At 41.7% G+C, this 16,623-nt stretch overlaps 1 protein-coding gene across 2 annotated transcripts in view; it reads left to right on the top strand.

Annotated features, from left to right (window-relative positions):
• ephb2b (eph receptor B2b) overlaps window positions 1-16,623 on the top strand; it is a gene marked incomplete at both ends in the record, with an annotated part of 111,271 nt that overhangs the window by 77,360 nt on the left and 17,288 nt on the right. For both annotated transcript variants that reach the window (XM_083892091.1, XM_083892090.1), the window contains 2 exons: window positions 211-366; window positions 2,996-3,331. In XM_083892091.1, the coding sequence (XP_083748217.1) occupies window positions 211-366; window positions 2,996-3,331 (492 nt within the window). The remainder of the gene's footprint in view (window positions 1-210; window positions 367-2,995; window positions 3,332-16,623) is intronic.

Raw genomic sequence — 16,623 nt, 5'->3', positions numbered from 1 at the left:
TGTCGGGTTGCACCTATATACATCAACATGCTGGACCACTTTTCTGTTCTGATAACTTTTCTTGTAACAGATTTTTTCTTTTTTTAAATCAAAACATTTATCTTTCTATTTTCATGGATTGAGTTTCTTAGACAAACATTTCCTGTGGCTATACTATGAAATATGAATAATTGTTTCACTTAATTTCATTTATCTTCCTCTGTTTTTCAGCATGTGGGTCAGGATATTTCAAGCCAACTCAAGGAGATGAGCCCTGTTTGCAGTGTCCCATCAACAGCCGTACGACCAGCGAAGGCGCCATCAACTGTGTTTGCCGCAGCGGCTACTATCGCACCGACTCCGATCCTCTCCAGATGCCATGCACAAGTACGTATTGTACTAATGTTGGTGTTATGTTGAATACACGACTCTTTGATTTAAAAAAGATATGAACTCTTTGACACATGCACAAGCAGACAGAGAGAGAGAGAGAGAGAGAGAGGAGCCCCCCCCCCGGATCAAAGGACAGTCGTAGTCTGTTTGAGTCCAAACAGAGACGCCCTGTCAGAGCTGTCTCTCACATGAACACAATTGCTGACATGCCCAAAGTGTTGTCGTTCCCCAGGTCTGACCCGACACACACAAGGCTCGGCTGCCCCCTCTCCTCGACATCACACAGCCCGTACTCCAGGCCCAGTGCACAGGTTACTGGGCCAGGGCGCGCAGCTTTGTGATGGGGGGGGCAAGGAAGGAGAATGAGCCTGGGCGAGACTCTCTCTTGTCATGACAATGGAGCAGTTTGAATTTGAATTTGAGGCCGACACCGAGGTTGAGACAGAAAAAGAGACGGAAGGATCGACTAAAGCAGAAGTGAGCGGGTGGAGGGAGGGGTGAAAGCGTGATGAGGAAGACGGTTACAAATGAAGGAGAAGGAGAGCAAGAGAGGGAGAGGTTATGTGTTTGTGAGAAAACACGGAGCGTCCGTGCATAGAGTGTAGTCTTAATAAAGCACAACGGTTGAGTAAGAAAAGGAGCCCCCTTTCAACATTTTAGTAGTGTGTTTTCCTCCCTCTCCCTCTCCATGTGTTGAAAGCAAGAGAGTAGGGGAAAAGATTTGATGGTTTCCAACAAAGGAGATTTGCATAAGCCTGGCTCTGGGAGTAGAGCAGCTGTTGTGAATGAGAAAGCAGCGGCGTCACGTCACCCGTTTTCAGCGAAGCAGGGCCCGGTCTGATTAATGCAAGCAAATGGGCCCATCAGAGTGTCCCAGTGGCTAATAAGGGGAGTATTAGTCCTCCTACCCATGAAGAAAAAGCAAGGAGGAGTTATGTTTTCATGTATGAGAAACAACCAAGGAGGGCACTCCAGTGGGCTTCCTTCCAGAGCTGGATGTGTGTTAATTGTTGCCAATTAAAAGGAGGTTTAATAAGAAGTTATCAATTCAAATTTAGGATGTTGGGGCGGAGTAGAGTTGTTTATCTCATTAATCCTCCAGGATACGTGTTCCCTAATTAGATGTATATGACTTCAAAAAAAACAAAACTGTTGTCACAGTTTGTATGTCCTGTCACTCACACGAGGAAAGTTTCCACCCCGTAACGCTATGCTGCTAATAATGCAGCAGTTGGGAGGAACAGTGGGCTTCTCTCCACTGCAGTAACACTATACAACGCTCCAAGAGAAAATTGTCAAGAGTCGATGTTAAGAAAACACTTGACAAAGTGGACACCAGCATGGAAAAGGAGACCATGTAAATGGGCTTCCCGAGGGAAGAGGCACTGCCAGCTTGAAACGCCGTCAGCTCAGACCTCAAAGAGGCTATATGCTATCGTAGTGAGCTTGTGGGTTTTTCTCTCTCTCCTCCTGTGTAGGGGTTATTTAAGTCTTCAAGGACGCAACGCAGCTTCCATCACAAAATTAGAACACTGAAGCTGATAAAAAAGCAAGAACTCTTTGAGAGTGTGTGCTGTTATATGTAGATATTTACAACTTCCTAGATTGAAGTTTACTGGAAAATCAGGAATTAAATCTATAACATTTGACTCTCATGAAAAGAGATGTTTATGAAGGAAAATTAGGCTGTGGAACCAGGGAAGAAGTAACCTAATTGTGGGCTATTATATGGTAGATTACAGTTGGCTCCAGTAAAAATTTTTGTTTACCTGAGATACATAACCATGTTTATTAAATTTTTATTTCCTCTCATTTTTGGTTTGCATTAACGTAAGACCAAGTTAAGCTGTTTTTCTTTTTTGTTCTGAAATAACACTTAAAATTGGAATTAAGTTCTGTGGTTTCAGATATTGTTAAATAGTATAGTAATAGTGTGTCTTGGACTGTCTTTTTAAGGAAACTTAAGTGTGTGTATTTTATCTCCTCTTCACACATTATGCTTCATAAGATATAATATAGTGTGGCGTAAAAGATTATAAATGAAAGACTGAAAAACGTTTATCTCCAGTGTTTTCTTTAAGAGTGTCCAAAAATATTTCCTGGTGACATCCCCCCCAAACGCTGTAATGATATGAAAACCCACAGTGTCACTCATGCACTTGTGCGGCTACACCTTTGATTTGCTGAGATGTGTTTCGTCTCAAAAATATGCCTTCCATGGATGCAAAAATACACATAAAAGCTCTGCCACTTCATTTAAAATTCTCTAAAAAAAACAAGGAAATGAAACACAGAAGAACAGACTCCTGCTGCGATGGCTGCAGGTACCACTGATAAAAGAAAGAGGCAGAGAGGAGAGAGGAGCGTAGCTAATCAAGCAATTGTGAAAATGTTGCTTCTCTTCATGTTTGTTAAACAAAGGGTTTGACGACAAAGAGTCTACATTTATATTCTGTACAAACACTGATGAACAGTGACGTTCGCCTGCTTTGGCCCCCACTAATGCGCGTCTGTGTAGTCATGATGCCTCCAGCAAGAGAGATTTATAAATGTATCTTCCATATGGAAGAGTCGTCTTTAACGCAGAGATTTTCTCACCCACATGTCTCCGTTTGTCTTTCAGCTGTTCCCTCAGCTCCACAGAACGTGATCTCCAGCGTCAACGAAACTTCCGTGATGCTGGAGTGGATTCATCCTCGGGACTCGGGGGGCCGCGAGGACGTCGTCTTCAACATCATCTGCAAGAGCTGTGGCGGAGGACGCGGGGGCTGCACCCGCTGCGGGGACAACGTTCAGTTTTTGCCCCGTCAGCTGGGCCTAACAGAACCCCGGGTCTACATCAGTGACCTGCTGGCCCACACGCAGTACACGTTTGAGGTGCAGGCTGTCAACGGGGTGTCAGATCAGAGCCCGTATTCCCCTCAGTACGCCTCAGTCAACATTACCACTAACCAGGCTGGTAAGTGGGCCCATCTGTCTTTTTCTACACTTTTTTATTACCCATGTGTTTCTCTCCTCCTCTCTCCTCTCCTCTCGTCTCTCTTTATCATGTCTATTTCTGTGCCGCGTAGCTTCTGCCCTGTGCCGTACTTCTCCAGCGCACTCGTTGCTCCACAAGCACATAATGCACAGTCCTCCACTAAGTCAGCTACGCTCCTCTCCTGTATGGAGATGTATGCAGATGAAGGACTCTAAAATGGGAAGGAGAGCGCCACTGATGATGTGACAGCCTGATGATTTTGACGGCCTGCTGGTCTTAACAGCATGACCTCATCACCAGGTTTTTCAGACTGTGGTGTAGAGAGCTGGATTGCTACTCCTGTGTCTCTCTACTTCATCTACTGTTCTGTGATTACAGCTCTCATCCACCTACCTGGTTGTGGAGAAAAAAAAAAAAAAAAACTACATATAGTAGGCAAAAAAAATAGGTTTAAGGTCCTTGTTGCAGTATATTGAGAGGCACGACAACTGGTTTTACTTTTAGCACTTTTCTTAAACATTATCTAACCTTCTGTCTTTATTCTAAAGCTACTGGAGCTTTGCGTTCTAATGCAACTGAAGTCTGCCTCATCTCTCCTTATTTCACAGAGGCAGCAGCATTGATTTGCTCTTTAATTGTCTTTATGAAACACATCATTGGGCATGCCACGCTTCAGAAACACTGGAAATACAGGCTGAGCTTTAACTTTGCACATCTCGTCAACGAGATACGCACATGCCGGTCATCTGACTTAAAACTCAACAAGTTGTGGCAGTCTCTTATTTTTTTACGGCAGACATACTGTGGGTTTTTATTTCCAACTGCACTCTTACTGTCTCATTACTTCCCTCTGAAATTCCCACATGGCCATACGTCTGCAGTTTAATAGGAAGTGAAAACAAGTCAAATGAATGCATTTTAAAAGGGAATAATTCACTTAAAATGACTCACTGTTACAAACTCCATGTTCTAAAGCAGTCTGTTTGAGTTTCATAAAACACTGAGTTACAACGCTAAAAGTCCAAGTCACGCAAAATGGAGGCTGTTGCTCAAACGGTGACCCCTTTTTATTGTCTGTTTTGATTTGAGTCACTGGTGTGGTGGGTTAATGAGGGCCTGTGAGTGCAGTTAAGCGTTGTAATGAGGCCCCTGCCCCGCTCTTTCTCACTGGCCCACAATAAGTCGCCACCCCAACCCCATGGCTTCTCTGCTTCCCCGCCGAGGGGTCCTGGCGGAAATTGAGGGACTCTGCGCCCTCTCGACTGAAGTGCCTGTCACTTTGGATTAGACGGGGAGAGCTCCTGTCAGTTGGAACTGTGAAAAGAACTCAACTCTTGTTTGTACCACTCCTACTTCCCACCTTCCCCCCCCCCTCCCCCATCACCCTGGAAAAACCAGGCTCGCTCCTGGGACGCGGGATTGCAGTTTTTCGGTGCCACGCTACAGGGCTGGGGTCACGGGGACCATGAGCCCATAATTGCATCTGGTTTGTGGGGGCTTGGAGGTTACATAAACATCGTGTCACCCCTAATTACCTGAGGCAGCCCTGCACGTCTCCGTTACACTGAGAGTGAGAATCCTTTGTTTTGAAATTTGGACGTGTCTTAATCAGTTCTCTAGTGAGCTTGAACCAGCGCAGAGGTGTTCCATGAAAGCAACAAACAAAAAAAGTAAACGAATTGAGTGAGCGAGCCACCATGATGGCGTGTGATTTCTTGTGGCTGTGGTCTTAACTAGTGTGACTTGTTGGTGTGAAGGGCGGAGGCAGGAGGAGGAGGAGGAGAGTGTGGTGTGAGATGTGAGCAAAAACTTCTCGCTCTCCATATCCAATCAAGCACCCACCACAACTCTGTTACCCTCGGGGCTTATCCTCCCACCCTGTAGGTGGTTAGCGACAGTTCCTCTGTGATAAAAGACCTGATTGCCCTGGAAAGTGCAGTGCTTGATTACACACTGTAATGCCACACAAAAGGAGATAGCGTGCTGAATGGCATTTAAGCTCATTTTATGAGCATATGACTAAATCCCCCAAAACTTGTTTTGTGTAGAAAATTCAAAAGCCTTGAAACGTGCCTCCAAAATAATGAGTCGCATGCGAGCTCTCTGCTTTGGTTTTGCTTTGTCTATAAAACGTTAGCCTCCGTGTGACGTTAAATGGGCAGAATGAGAATGAGAGAGTTACAAATCCGCCGCCTTCTGTTTGACACTGATGGTGCAAACTTAAGACCGTGTCTTGGGTTTTTCCAAAGATTTAACTGCGTCTGTGGGTGAGAAAGTGGTCAAGTTTCCAGCCTCACACACAGTGGGGTTTAATGCAGTTGGGCTGCACAGTTGATCGCAAAATAAGTGTCCAACTGTCTTCAGACCTAAAGATCCTGCAGTAATTTGCTTATGATAAAAATGTATGGCAAAACTTGCTTTGTTAAATCATTGTTGGGATTTTTTTTCTAAGGAAAAATGACAGGATCGCAAATAATATAATATAGTTTAGTCACACCAATTATCAATCTTATCACAATCGCGACATATGTTAAAATAATCGTCGTATGATTTTTATGACAAGCATCTTTACCAATCACTTTTATACCATTGACAATGTTTTAGTTGAGATAAAGTTAGTAACGATGACAGTGTTTTTAAGAACCAAAAGCTTAGACTGTACAACATAAGCCAGACACACATTCGTCACATCATTCCTGTGTCACATGGAGCTCCATCATTGCCCAGAACTATTGAAAACATACATCAGTCACACGGCTGTCTTCGTTACCAAGAATATGGGTCAATATGTGCATTATTTTTTAATCACTAATATACTGCATAGTCCAAAATAAAATGTATTTGGCTTTTATAGCACCCAATTCTTTTTTTTAATTTTTTTTTTTTAAATACTGACTATATTTGTGACCTGCTCTATGGGAGATTTACATCTTCATTACAAATGAATGGACTGGTGGCTGAGTGCCACAGACACTGTGGGTGAGTTGCAACATAATGTGTTCTTGAAATATTATTTGAAGACCGAGTAGCCATATGCACATAATAATAATAATAATAATAAAAATATGCTCAAATGTTCTTTAGAACAAAGTAATGCACACCATTAATAATACATTTAAAGCATTTGCATGTCTGTGCGTTTCAGTGAAGGACTCGCTTTATCCAAGTAGATATGAAGCACGATGCATATATTTTTAATTCTTTAGTTTGATTGAAGTTTGAAGGAATGGGGTTGATATGTTATTCAGGATTTTTTTTTATTGCTGTCTGATTAATACTTTGTGAAATAAAGCAAATTGGCAGCAAATAATGGAAGCTGTTTTGAGTGCATGGACAGTGACAGGTTAATTGGCCATCAAGCACCATGAGACAAATTCCAGTGGACAAAAAAACCCTGTTTGTGTGTTTACCAGTGCCCTCTGTATGTACCTGTCATTCACGGTGCCCGCCGGAGCGTACTCTGTGCTTATTCTGGAGCTGTGAGTCTCACTGAGAGAAAAAAAAAAATATTCTGCTGAAAATGAATTTGCAGCACTACGTCCCGCCGTCTTTGACTTTTTGACACAGTCTGGGACATGTGGCGAGATAGACGCACACAAGAGCATAACAGTATAGTTTTTTTTATGTTCCCACATTGCACACACGTTAGCATGTGTCTGATTTCAAGTGATCCTTCTCTAGTCTGTGTTCAAGCTGCCAGTAACGGTTAAATAGCATGGTTCTGATTAAGTGAGGCTTGGGTGGAAATCATAGTCATCACCATATGTCATTCATGTGTGTACGAACCAGCACAATCTTTTCTCTTCTTTTTTTTTTTCATTAAACCTACACTTATTGTATACAGATGACACTGGTGCTTTAGATTATGAAGTGGCAAAGCAGTAATCGCAAACTAACGACTGCCACTTATTTGCTCACCGACTTCATCAACATCAGTGCATTGAAAAGAGATTATCTCCTACTTGAATGAGAGCTATCAGTAGTCTAGGAGGTAATTCAGCATTGCGCAACAAATAAGATTGATCCTCATCCCCTCCCATGTGTATGCCATATTGCATTCTATAGTGACTGGATATATTAGTTTCTAGAGGACATATTTGTTTAGGCATTTCATTAACTCAAGGTGAGCCGCGGCGTCTGCTGCTAATGCTGTCAAGAGCCAGAATTGGTTCCTTATCAGGGGAACCGGCTGATTGTGGAAGTGAACCACTTTACTCGGAGGGCGGGGTGGGGGGGTGTGGGGGTATAATCGGGTGCAGCCTTTTCATATGGCCTAGGGAAGATTTATGACTTAATTATTGTCCAAATTGTCCAGGTCGACTCTAACCGGGCTACCAGGGCCTTGTGCTGCTCCACTGGGCTGTGGTGTGAAAAGCACTGGTGCAAAGCCAGGTGGGACTGCCAGAATGTGTCAACACACCAGCCAGCCAAACGTGGCTGCTGCACTGTTGATTTTAGCACTGGGTGCCACTTAAAACAAAGCCAGTGACTCATTCATAGCAATACCATGGCTTTCATGGTTTATTATCTGCTTGTATCATGGAGAGTAGTTTTAATCTAGCCTTTAATCTAATTGGTCCTGCTTTTACCGTGTTATTCACTTGACCACAGGGACGGGGGGGGGGGGGGTTTGGTGCAGAAAATGCAGTCTCGACTTTGTATAGCAACAAATAAATAACAAAACAATGACAAGAAAAGCATTCACCCGACACCTACGATGTTTTTCATACAAAAGTGCTTATTATGACAAAACACAACCCCACGCTCTGAGAAAAAAAAAAACACCTGTGTCCTTTCCGGCATCTACACATTTTCCAAAGTTTGCAAATAGAAACTACAAGGGATGTGAAAGTTATCCGTTAACTGTAATTATTCAGTCTTTCGTTGAAAGGTACGAGATACAGTATAATTACCGCAGAAAACGGAGAAAAAAATAAATAAATCACACCTGCATATTTAGAAATAAAACGTTCAAATTCAGACGACTACATCATCAGCTAAATCATCGCTAAAGATACGTGGGCTGAAAGATAAATGATGCGATTGACAGAGGGTCAGACAGGGACCACCGCTCTGCACGACGTGCAGCGTGACAGTGACAGAAGGTGTTAAGAAGGGCGCATATGGTGGTTGCCAGTGTAGGTCAGTCACGCAGACAGACAGGATGCCTCAGCACTGATGGAGCGTCGATAGAGAGAGGGAGCCGCCGCTCTAGTTTTCTACCAGACAAACCCCAACATATACGACGACAATCACGCTACACAGCGCGCTCACAGAGACACATCCAAGCAAGCGATATCGCCGAGAGAGTGAGATACTGTACGCTTAGCCATAAAGTGGTTTATAAGTAGCTTTTAAGGCCAATGGTGAAGTTCATCAGATGACTTTACTTAACTTGAGCATGCTGTATGCATTTTATTACGACTCCCCAGAGGAGAATAAGCATATGGATTGTCAAAATTAGTTAAGTAATTGATCGCCGCTCATAAATCATTCAGTAATTTTGTGTGTTTTTTTCCCCTCTGCGTTCAGCACACTTCGTTCTTTTCCTTCATGATGCCACGTGCAGGTTTAATCCCGTGCACAGAGCAGAGGAACGGACTTTGCACGTCAACTGCATAAAAATGTAGGTTAAAAAGCCGCAATCTTTTGGCCCAGTGGGCTGTAAAAGAGAACATAATGTGAATATGCAATTAGATATTACTGAGTGCTTTAACCGTACCCTGAAAATGCTTGAATTATTGACTGTATTTTAATGAAGTGATTTATTTACTCGTATTATCCAAGAGTATGACGTTGACGAAAATAATAATAAAAAAAGATAATAAATAACAGTGATGAAGTAAAAAAAAAAAAGGGTCACAACACAATAAGTCTGGTGTTTTTGAATGTATTAATTTTTCTATAAACCTTGTGTAGTTAACAATACTAATTAACAAAATGGATGTGTATAATAATGATAAAAAAACAGTTGCACTATCATTGGCATCTCTTGTATCATCTCCTTTCTCTCCCGCTTTCTTTGCCAAACATGAATCAGACTGTGCAGTTCAAATTCTTGTGGTGACTAATAGATTTATTATCCCTTTTAAGGCTGCTAAAAGAGGAGTTGTGATTGTCCCTGTGACTCGTCTTTGCCACTGTCTGGAGTTTCTGGTTTGAAACCAACATGCTGCTATCCCCCCCCCCCCCCCCATCCACTCACGTCACTAATACCTCTTCTCCTAATGTAGCCTCGATTCACTTACGCACGTACATCACTGCGATCATGCGATCTGCATCCACCATCATCCTCTCCAAGGTTTATGTGTAAATTGGGGTCAGGAACTTTATAAGAGGAGATGATCTTTTATAATCCTTGCTTTTGTGTGCCACTCATTGCAACAGCCTCATACCGTGTAGATAAGCGTGGTTTCAATGTTAAGCCAATGTTAAGTGTCATAGCTGTGTTGTTGAAACAGCAGTGGAGTGGATTTGATGTATACATGTTGTAAAATCGTCTGGCTGAGCTCTACTTTTAGATATGCTTTTTTATTTCACATTTGAATCAGCACAAATACAGACAGTCTCTCGAAACAGTCGTCAAATATTGCGATTATGGTTCCAGAAGTCTTTGATACAGCATATACAAACTGTTTAATGGAACTTCGCCATGTTTTTTTTTTCATTTTGTGACCAAACCTTTTTAATGCTGATCCACAAAACACGGCAAACTCTTCTGCTCCTGTCAGCATTTGACTGTTTTTGCACTAGCAACGAACCTATTAACAAAATAACAAAAATATTTTTGTGAACTTGACCATGTCAGAGTAAAAGAGAGCTGCAGCCCACACTCGCCTTTCCAACATTGTAGGATATCGACATGCATTCTGTGGTTTGCCAGAGGTTTTTTTTCTTCTTCTTCTTCTTGGAAATGTCAGTTTGGAAGTTGTTTAAATGCAGAGAAGCAGTTTGCTGATTAAACAGAGTCCAATAGAGCTGTGCGAGTTCTAAACCCTCATCTATGTTTTTGTGGCCAACAGCTTAAACGCTGTCTGTTTATTCCAAATCAATCTCGCGAGACTGACTGACCGCAGTAGATTTGCCTGTCTGTGAGTTTTGAAATTAAACGTTTGTTTTTTATTTATTATATAATTATTAAATCTGTTAAATTAGCAACAGAAATGTCTACTTTCTGTCTTTTACAGGACAATACAGAAACAATGCAGAAACAAGGAAAACATTTTGTAGTTAAATACAATTGTTTTAAATAAGCTGCTATTCCTTTTGGTTGATCAAAAACACTGTTTTATAAACATATTAAATATTACACTTTTTTTTTAAAGACCGAATGATACAATTCTGGACTATTTCCTATCAGTGTACCCTGGTATTATAAGAAATGGGAATGTTTATCAGTACAACATCGGGCACTCAATTCTTGTCTGTACTTGATAGACGCTTCGAATGATTCAGGATTTTCAAAAAACATCACTTTAGCCTAACCATATTATAATAATAATAATAACAATTATATACGTACGCGAGTAATAGTCCTTAACAGTAAGTGTTCCAACAACTGCAGTGTAGAACTACTAAGTTCATTCAAAGCTTAATGTGGTTCTCATTGTTCGTGCCACCAGCCAACAGAGAATCTGTAAAAACCCGTACTGTCTTTGGTTGTGTGTCGGTTTGCCTAGCGGTCGCAAGAGAATCGTCTCCTTTCCTCTGCAGCACCGTCTCTAAAGATACTTATCTGGTTTGTATTCCCCCGTCTGCAGACCCCACCAAACTGGCTTACATTTAAAACCCAACTTCTCCAAGCAACTGAAAACTCCTCAAGCTCCCGAAGTGCCTATTTTAGAATTAGGTTATCGTGTGTGTGTATACGAGTGTATTATAGTCCCAAATCATTTCCAATGCAGATGGTTTTAAGCTTGATGAACTGAAATCTCACTTATGGTAGCTTTACTACGCTGGAAAGTCTTTATAGATGTAAAACCCACAATCCTTTGCATCTGGGGAAATGGGGCAGACTGCCAGTGTGCTAAAAGTACGTGCAAATATGAGCCTCTTTCTTTTAGAGGGCTCGATGCACTGCTCATAAACAGACGTCACTCTGTTAGAGTGGAGCAGTGGCAGCCTGTTTGGAGGGCTGCCTGTTAAAGGACCAGCTGTTTTAACTCCTTCAGGAAAGATTGTGCTGCGGGGGGAAACTGAATTTTACAATGAAAAGGAAAAGGGTTTTACAAGCCTTGACCTGTTCTCGCTACCTCCTCCGTTTCCTCCAAATCATAGCATTGCTCACTGCACCATGTCTAATCAAATCAGAGCGTTGGTTGCAAACACACTGGGATGTTCGAAAGATGCACATTAAGTGTGACTAAGACCACTTTGTTTTAGTGTTTATGGGTATCTAGCCATTATTTTTTGATGATCCAGGTGCAAAGCTTCACATTTTAGTGTAAAGTACTGAAATTACCACTCACTCACTCACCTGCTACCGCTTATCCTCCACATTAGGGTTGCGAGGGGGCACAGAGAAACAACCAGTCACCATATTGACATTATGTGTGATAAACTGAGGATTATTTGGCACAGCGCCCCCTGCTTGGAAGATAAAGCGGTAGACGATGGATGGATGAAGAATCTCCTGCCCGTCTGGTCAGACACCAGCTACTGTATCCATATTTTGCCATGAGCAAATGTTTTCATCACCCTCTCCCTCGTTGTACCAGTCGTTCTCCCCTTTTATGAACGCAGGACCTGTTGCTTTGTTGCTCGTCTCCCTGAGCACCCCCACACAGCTGCAACTTGGTGTCAGATTTCACTGCCATGCCCTAACCCACTGTCTCTCTCACTCTCAGCCCATTTCTTGGCATTTTAAATCAGGCGTTAGGTGTAGTTAGCCTCACCAGCAGGAGTTTAGTTCCACTTGAAAGGTCCTAAACATACATCATCATGAGCACAATTTATAAGGCTCTCCTTTTTTTTCCCTAAGCTGTGCTGTTTCTGAAGACCAAAGCAAAATTAAACTGAAAAGTATGAAATCATGCAGTGAGGTAATCTCTTGCCGTTTGTAAAATTATTCAGGTATGGGGAATAAAAGCTATTACTTTGATTGCTGTGATTTTTTTTCCACCCACCCCTTTCTGGCCCTCCAAACTTGATAGAACGGTTATTGTGGGTCCTGGAGAATGCTCCTCCACTGGAGGTCTGTACATTAAGTGTGTTTTGCTCAAAGGAACTCATGAGCCCAATCTGCTGCTTTAATAACAATAATAAAACCTAAGGTCAACAATAGGAAGGAGACTGTGGGAATCAAGCATTCAAATCAAGGAAATGATTCAAGAGAGAGTAAAAAAAAATGCCCATGAGTGTAGTATAATAAAAACAACATATTCTGCACATGAAATGATTGGATAAATGAAAGCCTCACTTTTGTATTTGCCTTAACAGAAGCATGCCTCATTATGCCAACTTGAATTTAAAAGGATTTCAAACATCTTTGTAAACACCATCTGTAATTGATTAGTAAAGTCATAAGGTTTTCAAACATAACAGAATAACCTCTATCAGAGATTTTGAGCAGAACAGGCTCTTTGTGTTCTGTGTTGCTGGGCCAAGGCCAGAGCTTCTTGCTAGAATAGACTCCAAAGCGCTGTCTTTCATATCAGATCCCAGGCTGGGTAATAATGTGGGATCTGAAACCTAATTCTCTGACAACAGCTGGGGACTCCCATCCTCAGTGTGATACACAACCTTGAAAGTTACAATTGGACTCCTCCCGAGGGCCCAGCGTATTCACTGGTTAATTTGATTGCCACTGTGATTATCCACGAGCGCTTTGCAGGCTTTGATACATTCGAGATCAAAACATTCAATATCAATCTCCACCGAATGAACGTGGTGCAAAAAAAAAAAAACCTAACTCCAACGCATCCATTTGCTGCATTTGCATGCAATAAGCTTTTGGGTTTTTTGCAAAGCTTTTTGTCCGTTCCTGCTTTTAGCATTCCCCTCATTCCTTAATACATCACTTATTTAAACAGATTTGGTGAGGTGAGGCACTTATTCCCCGTAAAATAGGCCTAATCTCACGAGCAGAGAGGACCACCTCTTTGTGGAGTTCTAGCCCCTGCATGGATGAATGCAGGGGATTTCTGTTAAAATTACTTTACAGACCCCAGAGACTGAGAGACTGTGGCTCTGACCAAACCCTCCAGATCAGTAAAGACTGTGAAAATATAAATCTATTTAACACAAATTCTAACAAAAGTACGTCACTGACAACATCTTCAAGACATTTTATCTAATGTGATTATCATTACCTCCCTTCCATCGTCTGCTTTCTCACTCCTCTGTGGTATAATGTGAAACCCTATAAAATACTGCTGTTCAAGACATATTCATCAAGGCCGTTTATCTTTCCAATTCAGCCATCTAATTTAATTACGCAGACGTATAATTCCTGTCTTTGCAATTAGAAGCGCTTCATTAGTTTTAAGAACACGAACAGGGCAAACCTCTAAATAAAGGATCCAGTGAAAGTGAAGCTCACCCACTTTGAGTAAATTGATCTGACTTGACATGCTTTGTGATGAGTAGGCAGTCGCAGTGCACGAATAACTGGCGAACTTAATTACATCTTTGTTTTTAATTTCTAATTGTCTTAAGTAGGGTGCCGTCCGCAGGATTTTAAAATAATCACTGTAACAACACGGAGAAAAAAGCTTGAAACAACTACAACATGTGTTTAGGGGCATAACTCAGTGAATGATGTTGACACAATGAAAACCAAGTATTTACTCAACCCTTTAAATTATAGATTAAGTTTTTTTTGTGGGGGTGGGGGGGAGAAGAGAAAATCTAGGTACAGTTTAAGATTTGGAGTACAATGGAGACCTTTAGATTCCGAGTACATAAATTAGATGTACTAAAATGGTTTTCATGTGTGGTTCAGTGCTGTAGGCCATACTGCAATGAAACGTCGACTTGGCACAGCCTCGCATTCCACAGTCAATTGGTGGAACGTCAGTTTAGCTTGAAATGCGCGTACCAAATTGACTTGAAATATGCAGCACAGGTCAATTGTTATTTTCTCTATATTAGACAAATGTTTCAACACTTTCCTGCTCCATATTTTCCCGAGCACTAAATGTTATGTCTCCCTTGAATATAATTTCAGGTTTTGTCTTTTTTGTTATAGACCACCCCTTATCAGCTTCTCAAGCTTAGACATGTGGCCTGCCACCCCGCCGTCTGGAAGTTGTCCTTTAACAGAAGAAAACCGTTCTCCCATCCTCTGTACATGAATACATGAGCTGCCTTTGTGTCTTTGGCCCTGTATCAGGTTACTGTAGGCATTGCTATGCTGTGTGTTTAATGGAAAAGCTATGGAGGAAAAGAGCATGTGGCAGTCTTGACTATATGTACATCCGTAATAAGATACTCGTGAGTTCATTTAAGAGTAACCTTTTTTTTGCCTTATTAGGCTGTCGTCTTGTGACTGCAAACAAACGTGTGAGTACAGTGAGATGGAGGAGATTGCTGGTGTCCTGACTGTTACAGTATGCATTATTCTACCTCCAGCTCCATGAAGGAGGCATATGATGTGCACTATGTGTGCTGCAGAGTCAAGAGGCCATCATGATGTAAGTGCTTTCCTGAGATGAAATACTGAGCATCTATTTATTATCTGCTGGCAACGGCACACGAGGACGTACTTAGACCCTTGACCATTACGGTTTATATGAGGCATCATAATTTTTTGCCTCAGATGGATGCTTCTGTTTGGGTCAGAGAGCATGCAAGGTTTAGCTGATTAGCTGATAAGAATGAGTGGGGTAATAAATGTGACTTTTTTTTTTTATCATTGGCTCAGAGTCACAGTGGTCACTTACAGTCACTACAATTTATGGAGTAAGCTGGTGCAAGATTCAGGATCGGTATCGGTGTGATACTGGTCAAAGTGACTGGGTCAGATATCAGGAAAAGTCCTATCACATCAATGTTTCATTTAGTTCAGTCTGTAAAGACCAACATATGACATGTGGACTTAATTTAAACTCTAAGAGGAAAAAAGCAAAACAGATGACTTCTAAAAAGGTTGTATCTGACTATCCAGCCCTCCCTACTAGAGCTGAAACAATCAATTAATGGATTATTAATGAATTACTAAATTAATCGTCAACTATTTTGATAATCGATTCATTGATTGATTGTTTCAGCTCTAGTAGGGAGGGCTGGGTGGTCCGATACAGTCTTTTTACACATGGTTTTGAACCTTTTTTTCATGATTAAATCAAGATTTCTAATTGTTTTAGCTTCTTAAATGTGAATATTTTCTTCAATTTCTTTGCTTCACACAAATAAATCATTACAACTGAATAATTTTGGTTTATGGAGAAAACAAGACATTCGAGATCATCATCATTTCCAGGTTTAACAAACACTGATAATTTTTTAATGGACCGAACAATTAATCGGGAAAATAATCGTTATTTGCAGCTTTACGCCCTACTACTATTTACTGTGTTGCTTCAGAAAGGTATTCACAAAGGCTTGTTTACTCACTTGTGTTTTTTTACATGGGACTGCGTGTATATAGATATGGAGAAGATGTGAAGCAGACACACATGGAGTTTGAGATTCTAAGATGGATAAAAGAGGCGCAGCAGTTGAAAGTTTCCAGTCGGAGGATTTTTTTTCTTTTTCCGTAGAGCACTTGTGTCGGTGGATAGACTTCTGTCTTTGTTGTTGTGACTCGGGGGAACTGCTGAGCTGCTGAGCTGCTGACTGAGGTCTGCATGTGTGTGCAGCACGGGCCTGTAGGGGATGAGCACGGAGCTTGGTGTCCATAAATCTTGCCCGGCACCCCTCCCTCCCCGACTCTCCAACCCACCCAACCCTTTCACGCATACAGAGGCTCCAGCATTACACGCCCACAGGCCTCGCCAGGCTCCCCAGACGGCGCTTTTTTTTATCTTCAACTTCTCTCGGCTTTGCACTATCCAACGGCCCCCTGAACTAATCTAAATGGTTGTTGGAAGACATCAGGTGATCACACTCCATTGACCTCATGGCTGCGCTAAAAAGAACGTACAACACTGCGGGTCACTGGGAGACTATAGTGGGCCGCCCCATGAAAGACGGGTCAATTAATCTGCTTCTGTGTTTTAACACCGTGTTTACTTAAGAGTGTGTGAATAAAATAATTCATGTGGGAGAATTCTTTTGTTAATTCAAAGGCCAGTAATGAAGAATACAATAAAAAGGAAAAGTTACCTTTC

This window comes from Microchirus variegatus, assembly GCF_963457635.1.
Source record: "Microchirus variegatus genome assembly, chromosome: 7".
Lineage (NCBI taxonomy): Eukaryota > Metazoa > Chordata > Actinopteri > Pleuronectiformes > Soleidae > Microchirus > Microchirus variegatus.
Note: the sequence above shows the minus strand (reverse complement) of the source record. Positions and strands in the feature narration are given on the sequence as shown.